We start from the raw sequence: 13,466 nt of genomic DNA, 5'->3' as shown, positions 1-13,466 counted from the left end.
TGAGTTTGAGTTTCTGGGACTCTTTGTGAACCGTCTGCAACCAGCAAGTCACATGGCTTCCCGAGTGATTGAGTTTCCCTTACCTGGCCAAATGGCTGACGAGAGACTCCAATCTGTGTAGTTCATGGTTGACATTCTTGGTTAACTGGGAACACTGTTGATCTATCATGTTAATACGGGCGTCTAGTTCTGGGCAGTTCGCTGCAATTTGCAGTCTTTTGCCGGCCACAATCATCTGGCACAGCGCGGATTCATTCTCATCAATGAGTTCTTTAATTTGCTGGAACGGTAAAGGCAAGTAACAATGTATTATATTTTAAGGTCAATGTGATTGAGGAGGGCTATCTCCAGCATTTATGGGGGCCCACAATTTTTAATGTGAACAGGAATACTATAAGCTGCAGCATATGGGCTCATTAGAATGTTCACAGCAGTACAGAGCATTTACAGGACACGAGGCATGACCCGTCCACTTATATGATTAGGTTAGTGGGGAGACAGCTGTATGGGACAAGGACAGTTGTCATGATGGGAAAAGATGGGATGGGGACAAGCCTCCACAGTGAAGGCCAGATACTGGAATCAGCTCAGTCATCCAGCAGAAATAACTACTGACGTGAGGCTCCCATCTTACGGACATGGGAAGACTGTGTAACAGGAGCTTGATCTGATATTTAAAGTCAGTGAATCAAATCAGGAATAGAAGTGATAACAATGATGGGTCTGCGAGTTCTATATTACTGGACAATTCATACAGCCCTGTGATTGATTTATTCATCTACTCTCTTGTTCTCAAACTCGGTCCTCAGGACCCCCACATGTTTTCCAGGTCACCCAACAGGTGCACTAATTACTGACTGACACATTTTAAAAGATCCACAGGTGGAGCCAATTATTTCACTTGGTTCTGTGAGGAAACCCTTCAAAACAAGCACTGTGTGGGGTCCACAGGACCGACTTTGAGAAGCTGTGATCTAGTCTATGCACGCATGGCTGGGTATGTGCACCAATGACCGGATTCGGGCACCAATGACCGGATACGTGCGGTTTAGCCCATGCGAGGTGCATGCATAACATTTGTAAAAAAAAAAAAAAAGGAAACCCATGGGACAGAAGCAACAGGCTCTTACGATTAACGATAAGTGAATTCAATGAATGTTCAGTGAAAGGACCCTGGTGACATTAGCAATCCACCACTTGCATACAGGGCTTGCCTATCTAAGCAGAATACTGGCATTTCAATGCAGAGTGATGTCACTTCCGTACTGCTTATATCATAGCAGTCAATGTGCACAATGCAGAGATCAATACGTAAAGGATTTCCTGCAGAATACAATGTTATGCTTTACACAGGAAGTAAAATAAGAGAAAAGGTCATTGATGTATATTCTGTATGGCTGTAGCGCACGTTATAGTTCCCTGCAGTAATAAGGGCAATCAGGTGACACATTTTCTGAATGGAGTCTTACATTCCCCTACAGTTCTATATTGTAATAGTCATACGAATACGACTGGCATAAGTCACACGGTCTGAAGTTACCTTATACTGATTAAGGCGTTCAATAACCCTGTCTTCCGATTCTTCCACCAAACTATTAGCAGGAACCATAGATTTAAGGGCTTCAAACTTCTTGCTGAGAAAATCGTATTGGGAGTCCAGCTCATTCCAATCCTGTTGGTATAAAAATAAATGACCTTAAGGTCCATACACTCAGGGCGTTTTATGCCCAGCGTGTATGGATAACGATTATGGGGAAATCGCTTGGATGAAAAAACGCTCAGTGCAGACACACTGAGCGGTTTTTCCAAGTTTTAGTGCTTTTCCATGGGGTGGACAGCTTTCCACTGCTATGGAAGGCCGTGCACTCCCTCGCTCATCTGCTAGTAATACAAGCAAATGAGCGGCCGGGCCAGCGATGATGCAGGAGCGCACATCACTGCCCATCACTGCCCCATACACACTAAGCGGCTTTTAAGCTGAAAGCCGCTAAAACAAGTAAACTGAGCCCAGTGTGTATGGGCCTTTTGTGAAGTTTTAAACACTTTGTAGATAATAACATTACAATATATATGTAGCCCCAATATTCCAAATCGCATTGTTAACAATTTAACAAATTTGATTTCTATTAGTATTCGGCAGCCTCACCACTATATTCCCTGAGGGATAGGGAACAAACCAAACACAATATTTTACCAAATAGTGGTATGGTGCCTAAGATTAAAATATAAATGTCCAAATACAATCTATGTGATCCACATCCAATGAAGTAAGGAGGAGAAATCTTCAAATATTTTGTTTATTAATCTTCAAAGGATTATCAAAAGTAAAACAGCATGTTGAAAAGGCCCAACGCGTTTCGTCTCACAGAGACTTCCTCAGGGGAATACAACAATCGTTATGGTTATGATATGTGAATAAAGTTGAACCCTATTTGGGTATTTTGACATCTGCGGATTTTTATACGGTGGGTGATTATTCCTTTGCCCTTATTCATTTAATTTGTCCATTTCGTGCAATATATTAGAAATTAAAAAGCAGTTTGCTGCCTAAAGTATTAGTTGATCAGGTATTTCTGTTAGCCTCCTCTATTAAGGGCTTAATATCTGAACCTATGCTGTAGAATCTGCTCTTTCAGTTTCTGCTGGCCTTCTCTGGAGGAACCAGAAGCATCGTTGGAGACCTTTTTTATCCTTACTACTGGATGGACATACTTTTATCTACAGCATAGGTTCAGATATTAAGCCCTTAATAGAGGAGGCTAACAAATACCTGATCAACTAACACTTTAGGCAGCAAACTGCTTTTCAATTTTTAATTTCTAATATATTGCAAGAAATAGACAAATTAAATTAATAGGGGCAAAGGAATCATCACCCCCCGTATAAGAATCAGTAGATGTCAAAATACCCAAATATGGTTCAACTTTATTCACATATCATAACCATAAAGATTGTTGTATTCCCCTGATGAAGTCTCTGTGAGACGAAATGCGTTGGCACTTTTTCTACGTGCTGTGTTACTCTTGATAAACCCTTGAAGACTAATAAACAAAATATTGGAAGATTTCTCCTCCTTACTTCATTGGATGTGGATCACATAGATTGTATTTGGACATTTATATTTTAATCTTAGGCGCCATACCACTATTGGGCAATTTATTTTGTTTTACAATAGCCAAAAGCCAGTATAGTCATATATTGGGTGGAGAGATTGATAAAAAAAAGGGCTGGTCTATTTACAAAGTAGGCTGGATTCATTAGATTATGGAAAGAACAAAATAGATGAACTCTGCCCCAATTACATTCATGCAAGCAGGCCAGTCATTTGTTTCGCTTCTTGTACCTTCAATACGCCCATCATATCAATACAATGGGCTTCTGCCTGTTCCCGCAGCAAATCAGCATCCCGCACCGCTGTCTGTATATTGTCCTTGCCAAGATCAGCACCGGGACTCTTCATAGTGAGAGTTTGTAGCAAGAGAATGTGACTATCCAGGATACTGAAAAACTTCTGTATTAGAAAAAGAGGAGGAGAGAAATCGTTTATTGTTCCCCGCTCCCATCTGGGTCAACAGTCAAAAATGTTTAGGCTTCCTTAACTTATAACATCCCATCTGGGATATTGTTAATGATTCAGTTCCCAAGTTTCAGGGATGGACTGGGGCTATAGACCTACCTTCTTTGCATGCATGGGAAAGGGGCGCGGTATTCTTCACTGGATGCGCCAAGAGCATTAAGCCATTGTCCTTTCAGGCATTTGCCAGAACAGGCAGATGGCCAGTCTGCCCCTAACAGGTTTCTAAAACTTAGGAAGTTTATAAAACTTTCTAAAGAGGACAAGTGGAGGTGTTTCACATACAATTACATCCTAGTTATCATTTATCTAGTACACCCTCCAAAATAATAACTAAAATCTGATTTGTCGACATGGACAACACTCAAATTGTCCTCAACATTGGCATGAACCTTTTCAAGTCCCACGTCTCGTCAGGCTCAACAGCCCTAGCGCTGGTAGCATATCCAATGGTGAGCCACTTTACAATAAGAACATTAACATCATTCAACATTAAATGTAGACCATTTTTGAATAAAAAAATGACAATTAATTTAAACATTTAAACCAAACTGTTAAAGTCAGGGGGAACGGGGTGGAACGTGGTGGAGTGGAGTTCCACCACCTGTAATGGTGAGGTGGAACATAACCTCCACCTTGGTCCTGCACAGTAATCCCTGCCTAATGGGGGGAGGGGGGGGGGGAGAGAGGGGGTAATAAGGGTGGCAGAGGGAAATTAGTTCCCCACCTTTCCAGGACCAGTTTAAGCCCTGATCAGTCCCTTATGTGAACATTCCTTCGGTAAACATTGCCCATTTTATGTGACTGAGATGCGTACATGTGTATTGCTAATAATGGGAATTTGCTTTGACATGCAATATCCTGTTATCTCCAGCACGATGTGTGCCAGGAACACTGTCTGATCATCAGGTTTCCAGTCAGATTGTTTCGAACCAAAATGGAATTATTGCACTTAGATTTCACTTGCAATATGTTGAACCATTTTGCAGACCTCCCAACATGACCCTCTCCAGAAGGGACATCACCTGTGCTGAAACACCTTTCTTATCAATGAACCTGTTTAAAACAGGTGATGGTAATCATGAATTAAGAGGGAAGTCCAGAAGCAGAGCACTGTGTTCCTCATGTTGGCAGGTATGCATTTTGCAACACGAAAACCCCATGGATATTACAGGCACTGCCTCCCTGCCGCAGTACATCTCTTTACATAAGAAATAGAGTAAACTGCTCTGTGGATAATCGTTCACCGCTTCCCATTAAAGTATTATATTAAAGGGTTTCCAGGGTCACTGTGACGGCACACAGATATCCGAGCAGGAATGCAGCTGGGTGCAGGGAATACACCACCCCAGAGAGCATTTTGTGCTTGACGGAATTCAGGTCACACTGTCTAATCCCAACAGTGAGCAGTGGTTGGAGATTATTCTCTGGAGAGGATAATGTCAGTAGTAACAGTACTGTAGTCTGTAGTGTGAGAAAACACAGCCTGCCAGGGGCATGACTTATGTGACTGGGTTTAGATGGGTTTAAGTGGCACCATGCCCCTATTATTTGTGGTGGCATGGTAAAAAGATTATTTTAATAAAATTTGCACTGTACAGTAAATCATGAGTCTGCTTAGGTGGGATTGCTAATTATAAAGCGCATTAATACAAAACTAGTGGTGCTTTAATATCGGTGCTGTACACTGCGGGTCTGTGTCAGAGATACGAGAAGATCAAAATGGGAGCTACTGTATTTACTCCTGGAATAAACCATGCTGCAATCTAGGGGGGCGGTTTTTTTTATTATTTTTTTTTTGCTACTCTCTACTTCTGCCTGTAGGGACCAAATACTGGGGCAGTTTTGCCTTTTCAGTGAAAATTCAAATGAAATTATGTCACGCCATTGCCAACTATAAAAAGCTCTGCAAATGTTAATGCTTTGAGTGCCAACGTCGCTGTGAGCGATCCTCAAAATATCCACTAAAAACGCCAGCGCCGCTCGCAGCGACTCTTCTTTTAGTATAAATTCAAATACAGCGGTCAATTAACTGAGGTTTAGTTAAGTATTGCACCCAAAAAATGAGCGGTTGCTGTGAGCGGCGCTGGCACTGTTATCTGATATTTTGGAGGATCCCTCACAGCAACTTTGGCACTCAAAGGGTTAAATCTGCCCCATGGTTTCACCAAGGTGCAAGTTGCTCCGGTACTTGTGTAGTTTCACGGCGCCAGCATGCTACTTCCGGGTTCTACGCTCGCCACAAACTATGTTAAATAAAGTAACTTAACTCCATGCCAACATGGATAGTCCATACCTCCACTATCCATGGGCATGGAGTTGATTTTAAATAGCGTGGCGAGCATAGCGAGGGGACTCAGACGCACGGCGCCATGAAAGTACACATGTACCGTTGCTCCTATATTTGCTTCTAACTTTACAGTCGAAGCTATGTATACGAAGATTAGCTAATTAATAACTAGCCTCTATCAGCAGGTTCCTGCTTAGGTTTATTAAAATCAAAACAAATTATTACTGGTGTTGATATGCACAGGAAAAGCATAGTCTGCCGCATTTTGTGGTGAGCCCCGCCATTTTGTTGACCACACTCGCCGTTTCCACCTCACTGAATGGAACCAGCGAGGTGGAAACGCTGGGTGAAGGGGAGGGCGATGAATGCTCTGATGGCGAGCTATCGGTACTGCTGCAAAGATAATGGTGTGGAGATTCCAATCATGGGATTCCGGTATTTCCCTTGACATCCGTAAATTTAATGCTAGGCAGTGCTGAGAGACCAGCTCAGGCACTGCCCGGCTTCTCCTGATCCCAGGCGCGCTGCTCTGTGGCTGAGGTCAGAGGTTGCGCTGCACAGCACACCTACCACTCCGCGCACACCTACTGTACTACACCTCCATACCGCCGCCGCTGGGTCTCCCGACCACCACTGCTCAGCTACTGTAAGTGATGCTGGTTTGGGGTGTGGGACAGAGGGAGAGGGGGGTGTGTTTAAAATTAGTCATTATATTGATAAACGCAATCCCAGGATTAGGCATTTTTCAATCTCGAATCCTTTTAATTGAAAAATTCCCCTGGGATTGGCATCCCAACTCCTGCAGCAGACATGTGTTCGTTAAGGTATAAAACAGGTAGAGGGGCACTGATTAGGTCATTTGCTAATGAAATGGCTTGCCGAGAAGGAGCTAACAGAGACTGAACAAGGATCAGGCTGCTCGTCAGAGATAGGAGAGTGAAAATCATTGCTAAACCCACTGTGTCATTTGTCATTAATGCATGGTAGAAAAACATTAATTGCAGGAAAGCACCTCACCCCTAAATCTGCAACCCAGGGACTGGAGAGTGCTAATCAGGGAGCTGTGGGAAAACAAGGATCCATTGCACACAAGTTCCAAAATGGCCACTAATGTGTTGGTTTTGACAGGAACACTTCATGGTGAGACCCATGCACTTCAATGTCCTCATAAACCTCTAATCACGAAGAGGAATGCAGCCCAGGCCATACAGTGGTGTAGGGGACGCAAAAACTGGTTACTGGAAAAATGATGGCTAGTGTTATGGAGTAACGAATCACGACTTCAATTTTAGATCAGATGGAGGTGCTTGGGTTTGGCGATGCCGGAGATTATAGTTCCTAAAGTAAAGCATGGAGGGAGTGGCGTTATGATGTGGGGCTGTTTCTGCTGGTTTGGCATGGGCCCACTAGTTGTAATACATGGTAACATGAACTCTGGGAAGTATAGCGATGTACTGGATAAAGCTGTACATTGTGGAAGCTCTATGGAAAAGATGAATATTTGACAATGCCCCCGGTCATGTGCCCAGGGCAACTCTGGACTGGTACACGGAAAGTTTGATAACGTGAATACGTTGGACTCTGCCCAGCTCAGAGATTTTAACACCATTGAAAATAATGATGTTTATGCCAAATAATTCTAAACCTATCAAGCACCAAAAGGCAATTCAGACAGCTGGCAGGTCAATTACAGTGACCGTGGGGGAGATGCTTCAAGCCTTGGGTAGAGATCATATAGGAGTTGCCCAATCAGCTCCGGTCTATCATTTATGTAGCACGGTCTATGAAATACAGTTACAAGAATTGGTTACTTTGGGCAACTCCCACTTCTTTCCAAGGATTGATACATCTCCCCCCTATGTTTATTCCATTTAATTACAAAGCTCAGGTAATAAAAAGGCAACTGCCCCTAGAGGGCAACCAAAGACATTACGGAACATAAAGGAATGTTATAGTGATATTACATTTGCCAATTACAGCACATCACTGCAGTTAGTTAGACATACCCTGTGGTCCCGTATATGGAAGATTAGGGTCTCTTTGCTCTGGCAGCGGTATCCTTTACTTCTTGCAAGCTTTTCTTTCCCCAGAGACAACATCTCCGATACCCCACGTAGCAGTGTATCCATCTGTGACTCAGTAACAGCTGCACTATAACACTCCATTTGTTTTGCTCGAAGAATTTGCCACGTCTCATCCAGGACATCCTAAAATGATACATATTATTACTGTTTCATTAGGAGAATTATGCAGAAAAGCATAGATGGGAAATACTTCAACACCAAGGACTACTGGTTACTAGACTTAAGGACCGTCTGACGGAAAGGCGGAAGCTTAGGCGAAGATGAACGGCTGAACACCCGAGAGCTCCCAAGCCCCCACAAAGGCAGCAAACAGCCAAAGCCATCAGCAGCAGCCCCAGGGGAGCAGGAGCCTTTTCTGTGGTGAGTATTTATGGGGCAGGACAAACCTGCCCTGGTAGGTTTGTCCTGCCCCAGAAAAACTCACTACTCAAGGGGTTAAGTGTCCACTTAAGGGAGTCTGTTTGTTGTGTTGTATTCAGTGCTGTCGAGAGGGGGGGGGGGGCTGGTACTTTTTGACATGGGCCTGTGTTCTGCGTCACCCTCCCCTGCTGCAGAAACCGGGCAGTGGGAGTAGAGTAGAGCCTCTATCCCCCGCTCAGCACATGCTGTTCAGTGCCATGTGTTGAGCGATCGAGAGAGGCAGCTGCAGCAGCCTGTGCTCCGGCACACGGCCCGCACCCCTGGAAATTCTTATTTTTATTTTTTTTTTACTTTTTTTACACAGGGGTGTGGCCACGTCCTCCAATTGTCAACTCCTCTTTTTGCCAGGGCTCAGTGGCGCTTTCAGCAGCCCTGGTTGAATTCAGAAAGTCATAGGCTTTCATACGACATCTCACAATGCATGAACGCAACAGAAATAACATGGACCCTTATAAAATGCACCCTTAAGGGCTCATCCGATTTAACCCATCTTCAAACTTAGATTGTGCCTTAAGATAATGTAATGTGCAATTAGATAAAGTGTTTGAGAGTTATCGTGGAACACCCATAAACACACACAAACATTGTTCAATTATACTTATGTAGAGGAGTAAAGATGTCCACCGGTTAGCAGCAAAGAGACAAAATGTCAGGATTGCGAATTATTACAAAAGTGTGGGATTTGGTGAAATCCATACTCGGGGTCTTCATCGTCACAGAGAAATGGGTTGCAGGTAACTCATTCTCAGGACCTCACTGGGATTCTCAGTAATACAAAGCATCCCTGTCGAGCATTTTGTATCCTCACCTCCAGTTTGTGGATTTCCTGATTGGAACCTATGGGGATTGACAGCTTATCTCCTCTCTCTTTCAGAGCTGATACTTGGCTTTCAAAGTTCTGCAGTTCCGTCTCGTACACAGCAGCTTCCTGAGGTAACAAGCACACATACATTAATTCAGTGACATTGTCTATCTTACAATAAGGTATATGTACACTTTTTCACATGGTCATAAACTTTCTATGTGGGCATTCACTCACCAGAGGCTGCAGAATGGAGGAGTGGATCAGTAATATACAGTATAATAAAAGGCTACCACTGCTATTCACCTCTATTGTGGCCACTAGATGGCGCCCAACTGAGCAATTTAGGCTAAATGTAACAGCCTCCAAGTTCGGTGGCCATGTGGGATACCGGCTGCACTGGGAGGTTTTTTTAAAGGGGCAGCCATTTGCAATGCAAAACAATGCCTTGTAAATGATGGCTGCTTTAAAAAAAATGGTTGAGGTAGGCCACCATTGCGCATGGTCACCGAACTCAGAAGCGATTACATGTGGCCGCATGTGTTACTCCGCTCACATGCAGATATTAGTCATGTTGTTCTGTCACTTTGGCGGGCTAGTACCTAGTAATAAACAGTGTCCGTTTTTACCTACGGGCTGCAGGCTTGCGACTGAACTGGCAGTCCGACTTGCCAATCAACCGCAATAAGGCAGTCCCATTGGGGAGGTGTTTTCTTCCCTCCAGGACTGCCAGTCCGAGCTGCTATAGGCAAAGAGCTTGCTTCCTGTAGGAAGCCACTCCCTGCCTTGCAGCCTAATGACTGTCACCAATGGACTGGAGTCAACAATGTAAAGAGGCACACCGATAGGTCTGTGAACACCAGGATCACCACTTTATCTGCTTAATAGGCATGGTAGTAACGCCAGGACTATTTCACCAGTGAGCTTGAGAGGAACAGAACACAAAGCAGCCAACGGGTATTGTTTCCAAAGTTTCTATTCTGCTGCAAGCGGGCAATGGGGGAGGTGATGGCATCAAAGGCTTGTTCTTCATGTCTGCTTAAGCCAGGGATGGGGAACCTTTGGCCCTCCAGCTGTTGTTGAACTACGCATCCCAGCATGCCCTGCTACAGTTTTGGTATTTGGCTATGTTAAAACTGTTGCAGGGCAAGCAAAGAATAGTCTGGGGAATGAAATTGTTTTTAGTTGCATGATAACATGAGAACATACCTCATATTACTTACACAGGCAGGAGGAGAACATAAAAAGACATGTCACCAAAACATGTACCTAGGCTGCACCAAACACACCCTATTGTCCTTTCTGTAATTCCCTGACCAGCTGTAGAAGAGTATTACCTGCATTCAGCCCAAATTACAATCCCACAATATATAAAATGTCTGTTTAATAAACATAGATAAATTGTTATCACCTGAAGAAGTTCAATTGCTTCGCACACGGTTCTCTTGCCCAAGAGTTGTATAAGATCTGTTTTCTTTTTCAGTAGGACATCGTATAACTGCCGGATGTCATTCTGCAGTTAAAAATAAAAAAAACGTTTTACATGGAGACCTGGAAGAAAAACCTGGCTCCCCAGCCAATAGTGCATTTTCCCCAGTCATTCAAGCGCTAATAATATATCTATACAATCAGAGCATATATAAATCACCATTCGAACAGTGGTGAATTCACAGGTATTCATGTGGTTGTACACCTAAAAACACACATATGCATTAAAAATATGATTTACTATTTTAATTTTCTAACACTTAGGGGGGTATTTAATCTCCGCCGATATTTCCGACAGGTTTACCCCTTCTTAAAACCCTGGTCGAATTGCCGGGTTGGCCGACCCAGGTTATAAACTTTGGTGCTTTCACACCGCACATCGACCCGGGCTGACACGTCAGCAACCCAGCAGTAACCCTGGTACGAGGTGCGGTGTGAAAGGGGTATAAGGTGCATAAAGCAGTGAAATAGAAAATGGTGCTAACAGAACCCTTGGTACATTTCTGCTGCTGCATATATCAACTGACTATATGTTACTATGGGCTCTATTTGAAGGTAAGACCTAGATACATTTATATAATGTGTTAGTAGTAGAAATGTTAGGGGCCCATCTAATGAAGTTCACCTGGACACGGTGGATGGGCCCACATATTTGCGCAAATGTGTGCTAAGAACTTCAGTTATGCTCCATGTTAATTGTAGAGTTAATTGTAAGAGTAAACATGTTATTGTAGATGGGTTGGGATCATTGGGTAGACAGCAAGATAGTCGACATGCATTAAGGTCGACATGACTGTACAGATGTAGCCTGTCTCATTCAGGCAGGGGCTTGCAAAACTATAGCCAGCTACCGCCAGCTCCTGCCAGGGGGCTTGTGCGCCCCGTGGCAACGGAGCTCCCTGTCTACATCCGCCGCCTCCCCCGCCACAGCTGACGGTCTCTCCTCGCCGCCCTGATCCCCCCCCCCCAACCCGTCTCCCTGAAGCAGACGGGCAGGGTGCCGCTGCCCAGCAGCCCAGAGACTGGGACGCTTGTGCGCATGAGACGCACGTGCGTACCAGTTCAATGGAGTCAGCGAAGGGCAAAGATGACAGGGGCTCCATCTGTAGGTCGCATTGGGTTAAGTCGACAGTGTCATTAGGTCGACAGTCAAAATGTTGAAATGGGGTTTTCACATTTTATTTGTTCCGAACTTCGACACAGCGGACATGGACACTGAAACGTAGCATCTTGTCCGCTCACCATGCTTCGTGCACTATTTTATTCACCCACCATGCCCTCGTGGATGATAGGGCATGAAATACCGCCTGTCGGCACATGTTGGCTTAAAAACAATTGTTGACAATTGTGTCAACCTAATGAGTGTGTCAACCTACAGTCATGTCGACCTTCCTGCATGTCGACCTAATGCTTGTAGACCTAGTGGCAAACACAATACACCTATTTGGGGTGAAATTAAACAGCCGTATAACACCCTTCTCAGTATAGTTGCTGAGTTAGGGCTACACAGAGGGCTCACCAATACTAAACTTTTCCAAAACTCAGATTATTCTGAATTTATAAATTCAAGCAGTCAGAGGTTTGGTCTCTTAGAGAAATGCGCTGAATGATTTAGCATTACCTGGTAGTTATTATGTTTTTCCAGTTCCGCTTCCATGTGCTTGGCTCTAGACTTCACAGTAATACGAGTCTGAATAAGCCAGTTCCTTATGTCACTGTAACACTGGGCTAAAACACCTGTGTGCTCACCCTCATGGGTAATAGGTTTTAAAAGAATGCCAGTTTTATACCCCATTTCTTCTGAGAGTGTATGTAAGTCGCCCGCCAGTTTCTAGAGGAAAAACAGAACGTTCAGTTAGTAATTTGCCTAATCTCTCTGGAAGGATATGAAGGCAAGCAGTACTCCTGGGACCAGCGATGTAATGGGGCTGCATGGTGGCCTCGTCCGGCTCTGTCCCCGAAACACATGATGTCACACCTAGGGGAAAGGACCGCTGGCTCTGGTACAGTATGTAGAGCACCAGTCGGAAAGTCCTAAGGACATCCCTGGCAGCTCCAAAGGCCCCTTGTGCACTCAGTGCAGCTCTGCTCTTCCAGACACCCTCCAAGCCACACGTGTCCTTGGGCAGTGATAGTTCTTCCCTGTATGACAGCAATGCTTGCACAGTAGGGCACACTTATGACTCCCACATGTATTTGAGAAGTGGGCATGAAATAGATCAGTGTTTCTCAACCTCGGTCCTCAGGACCCCCCCCAACAGTGCACGTTTTCCAGGTCACCCGGCAGGTGCAAAGGTGCACTCATTATTCACTGACATTTTAAAAGATGTCAGTTGGAGCAATTTATTTCACTTGTGATTCTGGAGACCTGGAAAACGTGCGCTGTTGGGGGGTCCTGAGGACCAAGGTTGAGAACCACTGGAATAGATGACCCAAATTACAAACTCAGGCCCTGCCTTTGCTGCACAAAAGCACAGTTGGCACCATTATGCAGTGGCAAGCAGGGCCCAATGTGTTTTCAAAGCATGTCATCTAACATTTGGCTTTTAGACCTATCACCAGTGATCTCACGATAGGTCCAGGAAATAGGCAATCATTTAATAATGTCTGCATAGTCACTCAACTGAACTGTGAGTTACTTATTTAGGATGGTTTAACCAGTTCACTGGCACCATCGCATGGAATGAGACCGCAGCCATCTACGTTTTCCCTGACATGGTCACATCCTAGGCCTCCGTGCCCTCCATCTCTGTATATTAAAAAATGCACTATTAAAGTCAAATGAAAAGAAAAAAAAGTAATTATCTT

At 44.3% G+C, this 13,466-nt stretch overlaps 1 protein-coding gene across 6 annotated transcripts in view; it reads right to left on the bottom strand.

Moving 5' to 3' along the window:
- Nucleotides 1-13,466, bottom strand: part of SYNE2 (spectrin repeat containing nuclear envelope protein 2) — a 351,025-nt gene that overhangs the window by 112,195 nt on the left and 225,364 nt on the right. For all 6 annotated transcript variants that reach the window (XM_083167027.1, XM_083167022.1, XM_083167024.1 and 3 more), the window contains 7 exons: nucleotides 12,280-12,489; nucleotides 10,582-10,683; nucleotides 9,177-9,296; nucleotides 7,871-8,071; nucleotides 3,344-3,511; nucleotides 1,541-1,672; nucleotides 84-280 (listed from right to left, as the gene is read on the bottom strand). In XM_083167027.1, coding sequence (XP_083023153.1) covers nucleotides 84-280; nucleotides 1,541-1,672; nucleotides 3,344-3,511; nucleotides 7,871-8,071; nucleotides 9,177-9,296; nucleotides 10,582-10,683; nucleotides 12,280-12,489 — 1,130 coding nt within the window. The remainder of the gene's footprint in view (nucleotides 1-83; nucleotides 281-1,540; nucleotides 1,673-3,343; nucleotides 3,512-7,870; nucleotides 8,072-9,176; nucleotides 9,297-10,581; nucleotides 10,684-12,279; nucleotides 12,490-13,466) is intronic.

This window comes from Crinia signifera, chromosome 12, assembly GCF_055691185.1.
Source record: "Crinia signifera chromosome 12, ASM5569118v1, whole genome shotgun sequence".
In the NCBI taxonomy this organism is placed as follows: domain Eukaryota; kingdom Metazoa; phylum Chordata; class Amphibia; order Anura; family Myobatrachidae; genus Crinia; species Crinia signifera.
Note: the sequence above shows the minus strand (reverse complement) of the source record. Positions and strands in the feature narration are given on the sequence as shown.